The 15,214-nt window shown below is 38.9% G+C and overlaps 1 protein-coding gene across 1 annotated transcript in view; it reads left to right on the forward strand.

Annotated features, from left to right (window-relative positions):
• The first annotated feature begins 2,529 nt into the window (after positions 1 to 2,529).
• Positions 2,530 to 15,214, forward strand: part of VSIG1 (V-set and immunoglobulin domain containing 1) — a 34,460-nt gene continuing 21,775 nt past the window's right edge. Inside the window, exons 1-2 of the mRNA XM_079910722.1 lie at positions 2,530 to 2,749; positions 14,205 to 14,365. Coding sequence (XP_079766848.1) covers positions 2,701 to 2,749; positions 14,205 to 14,365 — 210 coding nt within the window. The 5' untranslated portion in view covers positions 2,530 to 2,700. The remainder of the gene's footprint in view (positions 2,750 to 14,204; positions 14,366 to 15,214) is intronic.

A 15,214-nucleotide genomic window follows, 5' to 3' on the forward strand; every position in this document is an offset into this window, starting at 1 on the left:
GAGGCCAGACGTTCAGGTTTGCCTGGGACTGTCACGGTTTACACTATCTGTCTCATGTAATTGTTAATAGCACCACTTTCACTCTCAAAACTGTCCTAGTTTTATGATTAATTATATGATCACCCTACTATATCACCTATGGCACACGGAAGGAAACACAGGAAGTCCTTAGCTGATAAACATCGGACTCAGAGATTTCTTTCCCCATTCCAGCTCCCCACCACTGGAAAAGCCAGTATTACTTCCAGAGGAGCCATTATGAAAACTATGGGTCTCTCGGAGGCTTGGTGGCTCAGAGGCAGAACCAAGGCTGAGAAGAGCTGGTGTGGACCTCCAGAAGGCTGCCCTACAAGTTGTCCTCCTCTGCAAAACCTCCCTCAGACCATTTCTCTTTATTCATTGCCTGATACTCCCGTTCAGAGATTTACCTGGGGGAAGACAAGCATTCTATTTTCAATAGTGTAAACAGGTTGGGGAATGTTCATGGCAATTGATTTTGTTCCCTCCTAGTATGGAGCTGATACCTGCTTATACAGAGGAGGGAGTGTGTTTCTTGGAGGAATAGGATTGGAAAGAAAACAGTAATTTTTCCGCACAGCGTTTTGGGGGAGTAAGACCCTCCCTTAGGGAAGCCTAGGTACACGAGGGGCCAGTGGACCACGAGGGTGGGGGGCAGAAGGGAAGGTGGGTGACAAAGACATGTAATAGTTATTTGGGAAAAAACGTTGCCTTGTGCTCAACCTGTGTCTTGGGAAAGGAAAGGAATGTTCTTTCTCTGCCACCTGCTGCCCCTTCTTCTCCTCCCCTACCCTACATTGCCCAGCACCCAGAATTCAAGCCACTGCTAGACTATGCTCTGCGTAGGTTTGGGAATGAGACTTCATTTATAGCATTGCTTTAGCAGGAATGTGTACTCTTGGGTTCAAACAATGGGCTTACCAATACATTTTGGGGCATACCCTTTCTTAAGTTGGGAACTCCTTGTATAAGACCTGGTCCCTGCCCTGGAGGGGCTCACAGCCAGTGGATTTAGGGGAGACCCCATTAATAAACAGGAGACTACTGAAGAGTAATCAGGAGCCAACTGTAGGGTATTGGATCTAAGTACAATACAGATTTATCCAAGAGGGAGCCCAGAGAGGGGCGGTTTGTGGGCTCTTCAAAATTTTCACATAGGACAGCATGACTGATCTGCGCTAAGAATATGCTTAGAGAGCAAAAGGAGGGAGGAGAAAGTTCTAAGTAGTGATGGAATTCACCTGAAGCCAAAGTTTGGCATCAGACATGAACATGGACAGAGAAGGCTTCGAGAAGGTATCATACCTGATGAGAGCAAAATGGCTTTCTGAGGAGCAGTGGGAAACTGGCTTGGCTGAGATGAGATGGTGTCAAATATTTCCTGTGAATTAAAATTCATAAAACATCTCACTGCAACTTGCACATATTTCATGGGACTGAACACTTTGAGGCAATAACCTTTGACAGCATTTTTCAGGTGGATGACTTAACATGACTTAAGTTCAGATGAGGTGAGGACCAGAGGCTGGAAGGCTGGGAATCCAGAATAAGGACTTTGGACTTGATGAAAGAGTCCATAATGGTGTCATTGAAGATGCGTGATCAAGATTGGAACATTGGCATGTGGCTGGTACACGGAGTGAAGGGGGAAGGAGTCAGGGAGCCCATTTAGGAAGCTGCTACAGTAGGCTAGAGGCGAGGAGCTGCGTGCCTGGACCGGGATGGAAGCAGCAGACTGGAGAAGGGACAAATCTGAGAACTACTGTAGAGACAGAAACACCAGCATTTAGAGCTTGCAGGTGAAGAGCCAGAGGAGGCCCTTATGTATCTCAGGGTAACGTAAGCATGAGAGCAACTTTGTTAGAAGTTCATGTTCAATTGAAGGCCTCTCATCTCTGCAGCCTGCCATTCCTTTCTAGTGAACCCCCTTTCCAAGTTAACTCTGTGGTACCTATTCAGTATCCTAATTCTGCAAAAATTCAGGCTCATCCAGTGGAAGTCTTAAAGCATTTATTCATTCACCTGATTTTGCAAAATTAGGTGGATGAATAAATGCTATAGGGTTTCTAACTTGGAAGACAAAAGCATGCAATTCATCCTACTGCTAGGGCTTCACAAAAGTGTGACATGTCCAGAGTTTGTTCTCATAGAAATGAATGCTTTCTTACTTCATGTCCGCTGTGCCCTTCCTGTGAACCCTGTCCCCTGAGAAAATCTTAGAGCACCAATTTGCTAACTTAATTTGTAAAAGGTTAGTGAATCAATGCCCTGAGACTTTTATAGAAGTATTTGAAATTAATTAGCCTTGTCAACTTTTATTTATATAGGCTCTCTTCCAATTATATCTTTCCCCCCCAAGTATAACTTTTCAATAAGCTTGATTTTAAACAATAAAACTTAGAGAATCTGTGTAAGATTGAAGAATTTAAATATGTGGGTTTATTATTAACACAGTAGCAAATATGTCAAGGAAACACGCCCCATGAAAAGTGTTTCAAAGAAACACACATCTGCTCTGAGAAAGGTCTATACCCAATAAGTAAGCCCGAAGAGGCTTGTTTGCTTGGTGATGCCAGCAGATAAGACTGGCAAACCTCGGTGTGACTGAAGAAGCCAGTTTGAGACTCAGCCTAGCCCAGGAGAGCTACTGGACCCTGGCTGCGCTCAGCGAACCTTGGCACGATGGTGTTCACATTTTGGAAGGTCTTTCTGATCCTAAGCTGCCTTGCAGGTAAGGAAAGGATTTCCAACCGACCACAGATCATTGGGAATAGAGTTTCTTTTTAAACTGAAATCGCAAATTTTTACATAGACTATTCCCCTCCTGTGCTTAAAAGGAACTATGATTCGTATGCTGAGTAAAATAATTTTCGGAAATCTTGCTTAGCAAATATGTGTCATGCTGATATTTTGGGGGCCCAGCCTGTAAATAGAATTGTTTTATGTAGTTTCTGAATAAGGATTTCTTTCACAGGAAAATCACAGTATCTCCCTTTTTTTTCGTTTGAAAGTTGAACAGATGAATTTACTCAGAAGCTGAAGTTTGTGCCAAGGATACATTTTTCTCTGTTTTACTTCAGCATTTCCTTCAAACTCATTTTGATTGACTTGCTAAGCCTGGCCGGGAGTGCCTGCCGTGCTTTACTATCTAACATTTCTTAAGAGTTGTCCTTTTCCAAACATAAGACTGTGTTTAGGAAAATATGTGAGTGTTTTATCATTGTGCACACTATGGGTGTTCTTAGGGGTTTGAGTGGAACAAAATTATTTTTAGAGTCAAAATCCTAATGTTGGTAGGCCCAGGAGAGATCACTAATTCAGAAAAACCCCTTGGCCAGTTTTTTCAAATACCGGATACATTTTGAATCTGTTCTTATGATAAATTAGGTCCATGGTAGATACAAGAAGGTTGTTTACCCAAGAAATGATATTTTTAAGCCATCAGTAATATTAGGCAGTTATTAGAATGAGGTTTACTAAACATATTTAATGACATAAGAAAATGCTCAGGATAAAATATTGAGTGAAAAAGCAGGATATACCCACATTCCTAGAATAAATTACTAGAAGGTTATATACCAAACTGCTCATGGTGATTGCCTCCGGCTGCTGGGATTATAGATGTTTTTTTATCTTATTCTCTGCCTTTTTCATATTTTCCACGGTTTCTACAAAGAATATTACATAATTTTTATAATCAGAAAAAAGTGTTACTTTTCAAAACTATATGGTATTTAGTAATAGTTCTCTAAATGTTCGTTACTGTTTAAACAAACGTGTTCCGTGGAGTCACCAGAAGGCAATACTGCATTTATCCAGTGATCTAACCAGGACTTAGAGCTGGAAAAAGCCGCCTTTCTCAATTTCCATCCTGGTGGGAACATATGTTACTATTTTCCCTTTCCCCCAGGGATATTCATTTTAAAACCTTAACTTTAGACAGTGAAAGTCTTTGTTCCGTTTAAAGAGCTTCCAGTCATTAGCTAATTGGGTCGCCCCTGGGCCTTCTGCACTAGCCCTCTAAAAATCACACCTGTAGTCAACACCTACTTCCCTATGTGACGCCTTTCTCTGGCCTATACTAGATGCCAGTTTCAGAATAGTTGCAAGAGTGGTTGTTCACTCTAACAAACATATATATATATATATATATATATATATATATATATAATTTTTACCGATTATAAGTGTAATGTATGGTCTTTGTAGAGAGGTTGGAAATACGGAAATGTATAAATAAGAAAATAAAAGTCACCAGAAATCTTACCAGAGATTTGGGTGAATTTCTTATTTTTTTCCTTTGCAAGTGTATGTATTACATTACAAAATTGGGCTTATACCTTGTATACATTTTTTTTTATTGTTTAAAACTTACTTAGATGGTGTCAGGATCTTACTTGATTATGACTTTTGGAACAAAGCCCAATCAGAGTGACCAATAAATACTTCAGAGACTTTGTTTTTAAATTACTGTATAACTGGTTTTGTTGGTGTATAGTGTACATATACAATTTAGCTGGCCCAAAGCAAAATGTGGTAGTGTCAGTCTAGTAGATAGAATGGAAATATGGTACAATATATGGTACAATATATTGTTGTTTGCCTACATAAGTATGGAAGTCAGAGAAAGAAAGACTTCAGTAATGTATGCCTGGCGTTAGTAGTGTCCATCAGTTGATCCAGAAATGGCTGTGAGGTAATGTTTCCATCCATGTGTAATTTGATGTCCTACCTGGACTTGTTTCCTGGTCAGGAAGAATGTCACATTTTTGGTGTCAAGCATGGTGCTTGGCACATGGTGGGCACATAGGAAAGGTTTACTGAAAGAATTAACTACCTTCCGAAATCTTGCCATTCGTGACATGGATGGACCTTAAGGGCATTATGCAAAGTGAAATAAGTCAGAGAAAGACAAACACTGTATGATCTCACTCATATGTAGAATTGTATCTAAAAACAAAAAACTGAATTCATAGAAACAGAGAGTATAGCAGTGGTTACCAGGGGTGGTGGGTGTGCGGTAATGTGGAGATGTTGTTCGAAGGGTATAAACTTCCGGTTAGAAGATGAATAAGTTCTGGGGATCTAATGTACAGCATGGTGACTATAGTTGACAATACTGTATTATATGGTTGAAAGTTTTTAAGAGGGTAGATCTTAAATATTGTCACCACAAAAAAGAAAACATAATTATGTGATGTGATGGAAGTGTTAGTTAATGCTATGGTGGTAATCATTTTGAAATATATATCAAATCAACACTTTGTACAGCTTAAATTTACACGATGCTATATGTAAATCATATTTGAATAAAGGTGGAAAAATAAAAGAGTGGATTACCTCCTCAAACCCCAAGCATCCAGAAATGATTTTCACTTACATATATAAAATGAATTTTTTGTACAGGTAAGCATGACTGATTTTATTTTAAAGAAAACCTTTCTGCTGACTTCTAAGGAAGCTGGGTTAAATTCTACTTCAGGAAAATAATGTTAATCAACAATGTCTTCTGCAAAAAAAAAATGTCTTTTGCAAAAGTTCAAGCATATCATTTTAGATGCTTGTAATATATATTAGTCACCTGTTGGAAAGATATGTTAATGTTGTTTCCATTCTCGGAAGGTACGTGCTATGCATTTTAATGCAGTAATATATTTGAACTTTGGTTTTGCAGTCAGATCCATAAAGTTAGTGATCATTTGGTTATATTATTCCCTAACTCAAAAATGAAGCAATTTTACATGAAGTTGCTGGAAATTAAATCACTTCAAATGCATCAGGTCAAATATGGCTATTTGGTATAATAGGAGAATAATAATCCCCCTACAAGCAAAGTGCCTTCCACACTGTAGGCATTAAATAGATGAATGAACAATCATTACCAAAACATGAGGCATTTAAAATCTTTCTAGAGTGTTGATTAACTCAAGTGTATACAACTTGGATTATTTTCCTTTAATAGTATTCACTGATTTTTAAAAGCAGTCACACATATTTCAACCATGTATGTGTTTTTTTTTGGGAGGGTGTTGTTTTTAATTCAGCCAGGTCAGTGAGTGAAATTGCAGTTCTGAGTTTTGTCTAAATCAGGTACTAATCTTTATTTTGCTGTTTATTCACAGTCTTGTCAATGTGGAGATTTTTTCTGACTTTTTCAATTTTTAAATAATTTCTCAATTTAGACTAAATGAATCCAAAGGAAGGGAACTTTTTTTTTTTCCTGACACACACAGAATCACTTTCAGTTTAAGACTAAATTTGTACTGTTCACTATCCACATGTGGCTATTTAAATATAAATGAATTCAAATTAAATAAAATAAGAAATTCTGTTCTTCAGTCACACTAGCCACATTTCAGGTGTTCCATAGCTACACGCGGGACAGCACAGCTGTAGAACATTTCCATCATCACAGAAAGTTCTATTGGACAGTGCTGGGATAGACAGTGGTCTCAGAGGTTTAAGTAGTGAGTGTGCACTAATTGAATAATGTGACATTTTTTTTAAAGTTCATCTGGAAATATATAACTCAGCTCTGAAATGTATTGTCATTATATTAGAGATGGACAGTTTCTGAAAACTGTCTTTTCTTCAGAATTTAAGGATTGATTATGGTGCTGAGTATTGGGAATCAGGGCAATAAAAATGGCCTGGAAATATTGCCTTGCCAATTGTTACCTATTTACAGAACAATGTGTCGTATTCTTAAAAATATGTTGTCTCCCAGTAGATTTGGAGGTTACCATACTTATTCCGAGGTGATATTGTTGAGCTTTTACAGATCTCAATTTACATATTTATATGTCTTCTATTAAAAATACGTTGAAAATCCCAAATCCTTGATTTTCATTTGCCTCCATTCTGGTCTGTACTATAAATGGTTCTTCATGCGTTGACATGGCAGGCAGAGATTGTGTCTGTCTTGTTCATTAGTATTTCCCCAGTGTTAGCACTGTTTGTGGCAGAAAATAGGTGTTCAACAGATACTAACTGATAGGCATCAAGACTTCTTCCATGGCTTACCTTGTGTGAGAATTGTGTTTACTCTGCCTTCAGGCACTTTTGTCGAGGGTAGCCCTTAAAGGCTTTTTTGGTTTGTTTTTTGTTTTTGTTCTTTTTTTGCCTTACCTATCATAAATTATTACCTTTAGCCAATCCCATAATAGATACTGGGACATACAATAGAGGACAAAAATGATGGCCAAATAATACCTTCAAAATCCCTTTTTTAGGGGAAAGTTTATGGGAACTTTAATGGCCACTGAATCCCCATTCTATCCCTTTAATTTTGGATGCTTTAAAGACATTTGGAAGTCACTATTTGGGCATAGCCAGAGATGGATGTGGCTAACTTCCAGGAGAAATGAGATGGGCTTCTGAGGGCAGGAGAGAGTCACTTAGCTTTCTCCAGTGAACTTTCCATCAGAAAATGTAGCTGATTTCTGCAGGCCAATTTTGTTTTGGGGATACGCATGATGGGAACCAGAAACACATAGGGAGGAGAACATTGGGAAAGGGAAAACTGCATGGAGTTAGAAGGTGCTGCCTTGGTGTCTACCCTAAAACACTTCTCTCAATTCATCAAGACATTGGTTGCCATGTAAACAGCCAACTCTAACAGAGAAGCAGCTGGACCAGATGGCCTGGCTGTGACAAAGGACATGGCTATTGAATCCAGGAAACCAAGGGTAATCAGTACCATGGTTTGCTTTTTCTTTAAAATTTTCAAAATGTTTAATTCTCTGAGTTCCTTTTGCCTGACCACTGTCATTAAGAAAAAATAAAATTAAAGTCGTCTTTGGGAAGGGGGCCAGGAATTTGTCTTTCTGTACTATTTCCTCTGATCTTCCCACCATCTTTGTATCCTCATCCTGTCCCAACCTGGAAGGCAGCTAGCGTTCTCACTCTAGCCCCCCTGCAGCATAGAGAGCACCTCTTAAACTTGACCTTTTCTAATACTTGCCTGACAGTCTTATGTTCCATCGGGAAAGCTTCTATACTCTGACTTCGCAATGGATAATAACCAGTTATTACGATGAGCCAATGCCTCTATAGTGTTACCCAAAATATTGTCCCCTATAACATCCCTTGGGAAAATGTTTACATAGTACTAAGGATTTCAAGTACAGTGGTAGGCTGGATTTTGGGGTAGGGAGCTCTTTGGTATTCCTCTAAATCGTATGGGAAGCAGATCCTTTTCTAAGGCCAATAGTTCTCTTAGGCCCCTTTTACAGTCTTAAATCTTGAGGGAGATTTCTGGTTTGGGCAAAATGACATAGATCTGTGTCTCCTTGCTTCTCCCTACTAAGCACAAGTATAAAGCCTCCCTGGAAATAATGCAAGAGACAACCAAGGGAAAACTCTGAAAGATAGTAAGAAGAAAGCAAACTGGCTTGGACCCTGGGAACTACAGAGAGGCAGGGTATCTTATGCCTCTTTATCCAAAGGAGGAAGGGGCCCCAGTCCTGGCATTTCTTGATCCTAACATAGCAGCCCACAGGGAGACTGATTCTTCCCCCAAACTGAGTGGGAGTCCCTCTAACATCAGATGAGCTCAACACCACTGGCAAGGGGCAATCATCAGGAGACCCACCAACGATAGTAGACAAAAGAAGCGATCTCCTTCCTCACTGGGCCTGAGACTCCCTACTTTCACCTAGCGATACTGAGGAGGGAGGGTGGAACAGATAAGAGGGATGAAACCACAGAAAGTATCTGGTTCTAGAAGGCTCTTTGTCTCTCCTCCCCCACAAAGAGACACCAGGGCAGCTGGGGGTTCCAATAGGAGTGTCCTGCCATACCTGTCTCCCACTGAGAGATACGCAGAAACCTGACCTAGGGAAATGCTTCCACGTGCTCAGGCGACGGGGTCAGGGATAAATAGAAGCCCTGGTGACCCCAGATAACCAAACAGACCAAAGCAACACCACAAAAATTAAACTGGCATTAGAAATATGCAAAAGTAGGCCAAGACCTGTGTGCAAAACATGAAACAAAAGTGACTATCTGCTAAAATAAAAGATTTAAGTAGGAGTTTTCTAACACAATGCCTGTAGGTTTTGACAAATGTATAATCACATGTATCTACCATTATATTATCGTACAGAGTATTTTCACTCCCCTAAAAATCCTCTGTGCTCCACTGATTGATGTCTTCCTCTACACCAACCCCTGTCAACGGCTCATCTTTTTACTGTCTGCATAGTTTTGCCTTTTCCACAATGTCATATAGTTGGAATCATACAGTGTGTAGCCTTTTCAAATTGGCTTCTTTCACTTAGGAATATGCATTTAAGGTTCCTCCATGTCTTTTCATGGCTTGATGGCTCATTTCTTTTTAGCAGTGAAGAATATTGTCAGTGTCTGGATGTACCACGGTTTATCAATCCATTCACTTACTGAAGGACATCTTGGTTGCTTCCAAGTTTTGGCAGTTATAAATAAAGCTGCTATAAACCTGTGTGCAGATTTTTGTGTAGACATAAGTCTTCAACTTCTTCGGTTAAATATCAAGGAACACAATTGCTGGATAGTATGGTAAGAGTATGTTTAGTTTTGTAAGAAACCACCAAACTATCTCAAAATGCCTGTACCATTTTACATTCCCACCAGCAACAAACGTTGCTGGTGCTCCACATCCTCATCAGCATTCAGTGTGTCACTGTTGTGAATTTTTTAAAAAAATTAAAAAAAAATTTTGGTTGCGCCGTGCGGCATGTGGAATCTTAGTTCCCCGACCAGGGATCGAACCTGTGCCCCCTCCATTAGAAGCGCAGAGTCTTAACCACTGGACCACCAGGGAAGTCCCCCAGTAGTGTTGTTTTAATTTGCATTTCCCTGATGACATAAAATGTGGAGCATCTTTTCATATGCTCATTTGCCATCCATATAGCACCTTTGGTGAGATGTCTCTTTAAGGTCTTTGCCATTTTATAATCTGGTTGTTTGCTTTCTTATTGAGTTTTAAGAGTTCTTTGTATATTTTGGATAATGGTCCTTTATCATCTTTGTCTTCTGTAAATAGTTTCTCCTAGTCTGTGGCTTGTCTTTTCATTCTCTTCACAGTGTCTTTCACAGAGCAGTTTTAATTTTAATGAAATTCAGCTTATCAATTTTTTCTTTCATGGATCATGCTTTTGGTGTCATCATCAAACCCAAGGTCATCTAGATTTTCTCTTATGTTATGTTGTAGGAGTTTTATACCTTTGCTTTTTACATTTAGATCTGTGATCCATTTTGAGATAATTTTTGTGAAATGTGTAAGTTCTATGTCTAGATTCTTTTTTTTTTGGCACATGGAAATCCAGTTGTTCAGCACCATTTGTTGGGAAGATTTTCTTTCCTCCATTGTATTGCCTTTGCTCCTTTGTCAAAGATCAGTTGACTATATTTATGTGGGTCTACTTCTGGCCTCTCTATTCTGTTCCATTGATCTATTTGTCTATTCTTTCATCAGTATTACACAGTCTTGATTACTATAGCTTTATAGGAAGTCTTTAAGTTGGTTAGTGTCAGTCCTCCAACTTTGTTTTTCTCCTTCAGTATTTGTCTTGGTTATTCTGGGTCTTTTGCCTCGCCATATAAACTTTGGAATAACTTTGTTGCTATCCACATAATAACTTGCTGGGATTTTGACTGGGATTACATTGAGTCCATAGATTAAGTTGGGAAGAACTGATATCTCGGAAATATTGAGTCTTCCTTAAACATGGAATATCTCTCCATTTATTAATTCTTGTCTGATTTCTTTCATCAGAATTTTTTAGTTTTCCTCATACAGATCTTGTACGTATTTTGTTAGACTTACACTGAAGTATTTCATTTCTGGGAGTGCTAATGTAAATTGTATTGTGTTTTTTTAATTTTAATTTTATTATAGTATAGTTGATTTACAAACTTGTGTTAGTTTCAGGTGTACAGCAAAGTGATTCAGTTATACATATACATATATTCATTCTTTTTAAGATTCTTTTCCCATATAGGTTATCCCAGAATATTGAGTAGAGTCCCGTTTATAGATAGGAAAGCGATAAAGTTTTGTACATTAACCTTGTATCCCGAAAACTTGCAATAATCATTTATTAGTTCCAGGAGATTTTTGCTGATTCTTTTGGATTTTCTACATAGGCAGTCATGTCATCTCTTATTTCCTTCACAATCTGTATACCTTTTATTCCCTTTTTGTGTCCTATTGCATTAGCTAGGCTTCCAGTATGAGGTTGAAAAGGAGTGATGAAAGGGGATATCCTTGCCTTGTTCCTGACCTTAGTAGGAAAGCTTCTAGTTTTTCACCATTAAGTATGCTGTTAGCCGTAGGGTTTTTGTAAATGTTCTTCATCAAGTTGAAGAAGTCCTCTGTTCCTAGTTTATTGAGAACTTTTATCATGAATGCATGTTGGATTTTGTCAAACGCTTTCTCTGAATAAATTGATATGATCATGTGATATTTTTCTTTAGCCTATTGCTGTGATGAGTTACATTAATCAATTTTCAAGTGTTGAACCGGCCTTGCGTACTTGGGGTAAACCATTCAGTGTAATCTCTCATATAAACAGGCTAACTTAAAAAAAAAGAGCATATCAATTGATACAGAAAAAGTACCTGACAAAATCCAACACCCATTCATGAAAGAGAGAAACCAAAAAACCAAAACAAAAAACCCAAAACCTCTTAGCATGTTAGGAATAGACGATGTGTTAGTTTCCAAAAGCTGCTGCAACAAATCGCCATAAACTGGGTGGCTTAAAACAGACAAATTTATTCTCTCACAGTTCTGGAGGCCAAAATTCCAAAGTCAAAGGCTGGCAGAATTGATTCTGGAGAATCCATGCCATGCCTTTCTCCTAGCTGGCTGCTAGCAATTCTTGGCGTTCCTGGCTTGTATATGCATCACTCCAATTTCTGACTCCATCTTCACGTGGCCTTTCCTTCTATGCATCTGTGTGACAAATCTCACTGTCCTTGTTCTTATAATGACAGCAGTCATTGGGTTTAGGCCCCACCTTAAATCCAGGGTGATCTATGTCATCATTAATTACATTGCAAAGACCCTGTTTCCAAATAAGATCACATTCACAGGCACCAGGGATTAGCACTTGTTCGTATCCTTTTGGGGGCCCCAATTCAACCCATGGGAGAATTCCCTTAACTTGATAAAGAACATCTACAAATATCCTATAGCTAACATTGTATTTAATGGTGAAATACTGAATGCTTTTCCCCTAAGACTGGGGACAAGGCAAGGATGTCTACTTTCTCAACTCTCTTATTCAGTAAAATACTGGAAGTTATAGCTGCTGTAATAAGGCAATAAAAATTAATTAAAGACATACAGATAGGAAAGGAAGAAATAAAGTTCGCTCTACCCAACAAAAGACTAGCATCTAGGTTGTATAGAGAACTCTCAAAATTCAACAGTAAAAAATTAAGCAATCAGAAAATGGGCAAAAGACATTTTGCTAAGGAAGATATACAAATGGCAAATAATCACAGGAAAAGTTATTTAGCATCATTAATTTGCATTAGGGAAATGCAAATTAAAATCACAATAATATATTACTACGCACCTATTAGAATGGCTAAATTAGAAAATAGTGACAGCACCAAATGCTGATGAGGATGTGGAGAGGCTGAACCACTCATACACTTTGGAAAACAGTGTGGCTGTTTTTTGCTTTTACTTTTAGTAAAACTAAACATGTAACTACCATCTAACCCAGCAATTGCACTCTTGGGAATTTATCCCAGAGACATGGGAATTTATCCTCATACAAAAATCTGTACATGAATGTTTGTTGGAGTTTTATTCAACTGCTAAAAACTAGAAACAACCCAGATGTCCCTAAATGGGTAAATGGTTAAACAAATCATGGTACATACATAACATTGAATGTTACTAAGCAATAAAAGGCAATGAACTACTGATACACAGAACAATTTGGATGAATTCCTAGGTAATTATGCTGAGTGAAAAAAAGCTAATCAGCAAAAAGGTTACCATGCTTCCATTTACGTAACATTTATGAAATGACAACATTTTAGAAATGGAAGACGGATTAGTGGTTACCAATGCTTAGGATCAGGGATGGGGTACAGGAGGGAGGTGAGTGCGATTATCGAAGGGAAATATGAGGGATCTTTGTGGTGGTGGACTGTTCAGTATCTTGACTGTGGTTGTGGATACACAAACCTACACATGTGATAAAATTGTGTAGAATTAAATGCATACACACACAGGAGTACAAGTAAAACTGGAGAAACCTGAAATGAATAAAATCAGGGGGCTGTATCAATGTCAGTGTCCTGGTTGTGATATTATACAGTAGTTTTACAAAATAAGTTACCATGGGGGTGCTGAGTAAAGTGTACATGGGATCTCCATCTTATTTCTTAGAATTGTGTGTGAATCTACTATTATCCCAATAAAATTTTCAATTAAATATTGTTGAGGGCCCAAAAGACTTTTTGCTATGTAGGTTATTTCTATCTATATTTATTGTATTAGAAAGTAAAACTAAAAGAAATTTAAACACAAAAATACACAAACATGCATTCCATTAGCCACTAGAGGAATATCATTACTTGTCATGTAACTGCTGGAGCACTCCGTTGTGCACTCATGAGAAGATGAGAGTGAAAAAAATAACAACTTAGTATTATTATGAACATCATTTTGATCTTGTAGCCTCCCCAAAATGGTCTCAGGGCTAGGATGACCAACTCATCTAGTTTTACTGGGACTTTCCTGGTTTAAGCAGTGAAAGTCCTGGCAAAACCAGTATAGCTTGCCTGAGACTCACCTGGTTTTAAAACTGAAAGTGCCATATCTACAGAACCTCATCAGCCCTGGGCAAACTGAATTGGTTGTTCTCCATACTCATGGACTTTTTGGGTCCTTGGACAACGCTTTAAGAACCTCTTTGTCAGGCCATCCTTACACAGAAGAAATTCCCAGTTCAGTGTTATTACCTCACCATCACGTAGGAGTTGAACATCTTCACATTGTAATTTGTTAGAAACTCCCCTACCCCATGCCAGTTGCTTGCTCGACTTTCCTATATGGTTCATTCTACATTCTCCTTACCTTGGATTCCCCAAATAAGATGTCATTGAATGTGCTTTGTAATGAAAAAAATGTCATCAGAATGTGAGTGTGTACCATCGTTTTTTGATGATTATCTTTTCAGGTCCAGTTCGTGGAGTGCAAGTGACCATCCCAGACGATTTTGTGAATGTGACTGTTGGATCTAATGTCACTCTCATCTGCACCTACACCACCACTGTGACCTCACTGGACAAGCTTTCCATCCAGTGGACATTCTTCCATAAGGAGTCACAGCCAGTTTCTGTAAGGACTTCTTCCCCCTAAACTCCTCTCCTTTGGTAGTTCTGACATAAACTGTTGGGGTCAGTGTGAGAAGAAGGAATGGTAAGCCAGTGGCAACAGGAGCAGAACCTCAGATGCAAGGTGTTTGAAGATAGCTGTTTAGGGAAGATCATCATCTAAGTGACTTGGCTTTTGTCCTCTCCTCATATTCAGTTACAGCCTGTTATCTCAATTCTGTGTAGGTCAACATCAAGTATATCATGCATTCTAGAGTAGACAGGAAGGGTCTTTCTCACAGGTGAAATGAGCAGTAGTTCTGAAAGGGCTTCTCCCATCCCTCAGATCTCTCCCTATTATTTCCAGAAAACCCCAGTTCAAATATATGTCCTAGTTGATCTGCAAATCTCTGTCAAACTTAATATCTGGGCTCTGCCTGTCAAGTGAGCTAGCTCATTGCGACAGACTGAGTCCTGATGGGATGAGACTCTCCAGGTGGGTGGATAAAGGCAAAGTAGTAATGAACCTTGGGAAATAAAAGGCATCTGGAGGCTAGAGGATAAGAGACAGGAGGGGAGGCTAGGGTCTGGGGAAGAGGTTGCTGGAGGAGGGTGGGTGAAAGTCAAAGGAGGAGGATGATTCTACTTGCAAGCTGCCTATTCCCAGATTTTTTTCATCTGGCCCTAAGGGTAATGCCTTCTTTAAATTAGTCCAGGGACTAACACGGTATACTCAAAAGTATGTGTGTGTGTGTGCATGTATATACACGTGTACGCATGTGCATGCACTCACGCATGTGAGTGTGCAAGCATGTATGCCAACACATATCCCTTGAGGGAAAAAGTCTGTAGCTTTCGTCAGGTTTTCAGAAGG

Source organism: Stenella coeruleoalba (genome assembly GCF_951394435.1).
Source record: "Stenella coeruleoalba genome assembly, chromosome: X".
Taxonomy (NCBI): domain Eukaryota; kingdom Metazoa; phylum Chordata; class Mammalia; order Artiodactyla; family Delphinidae; genus Stenella; species Stenella coeruleoalba.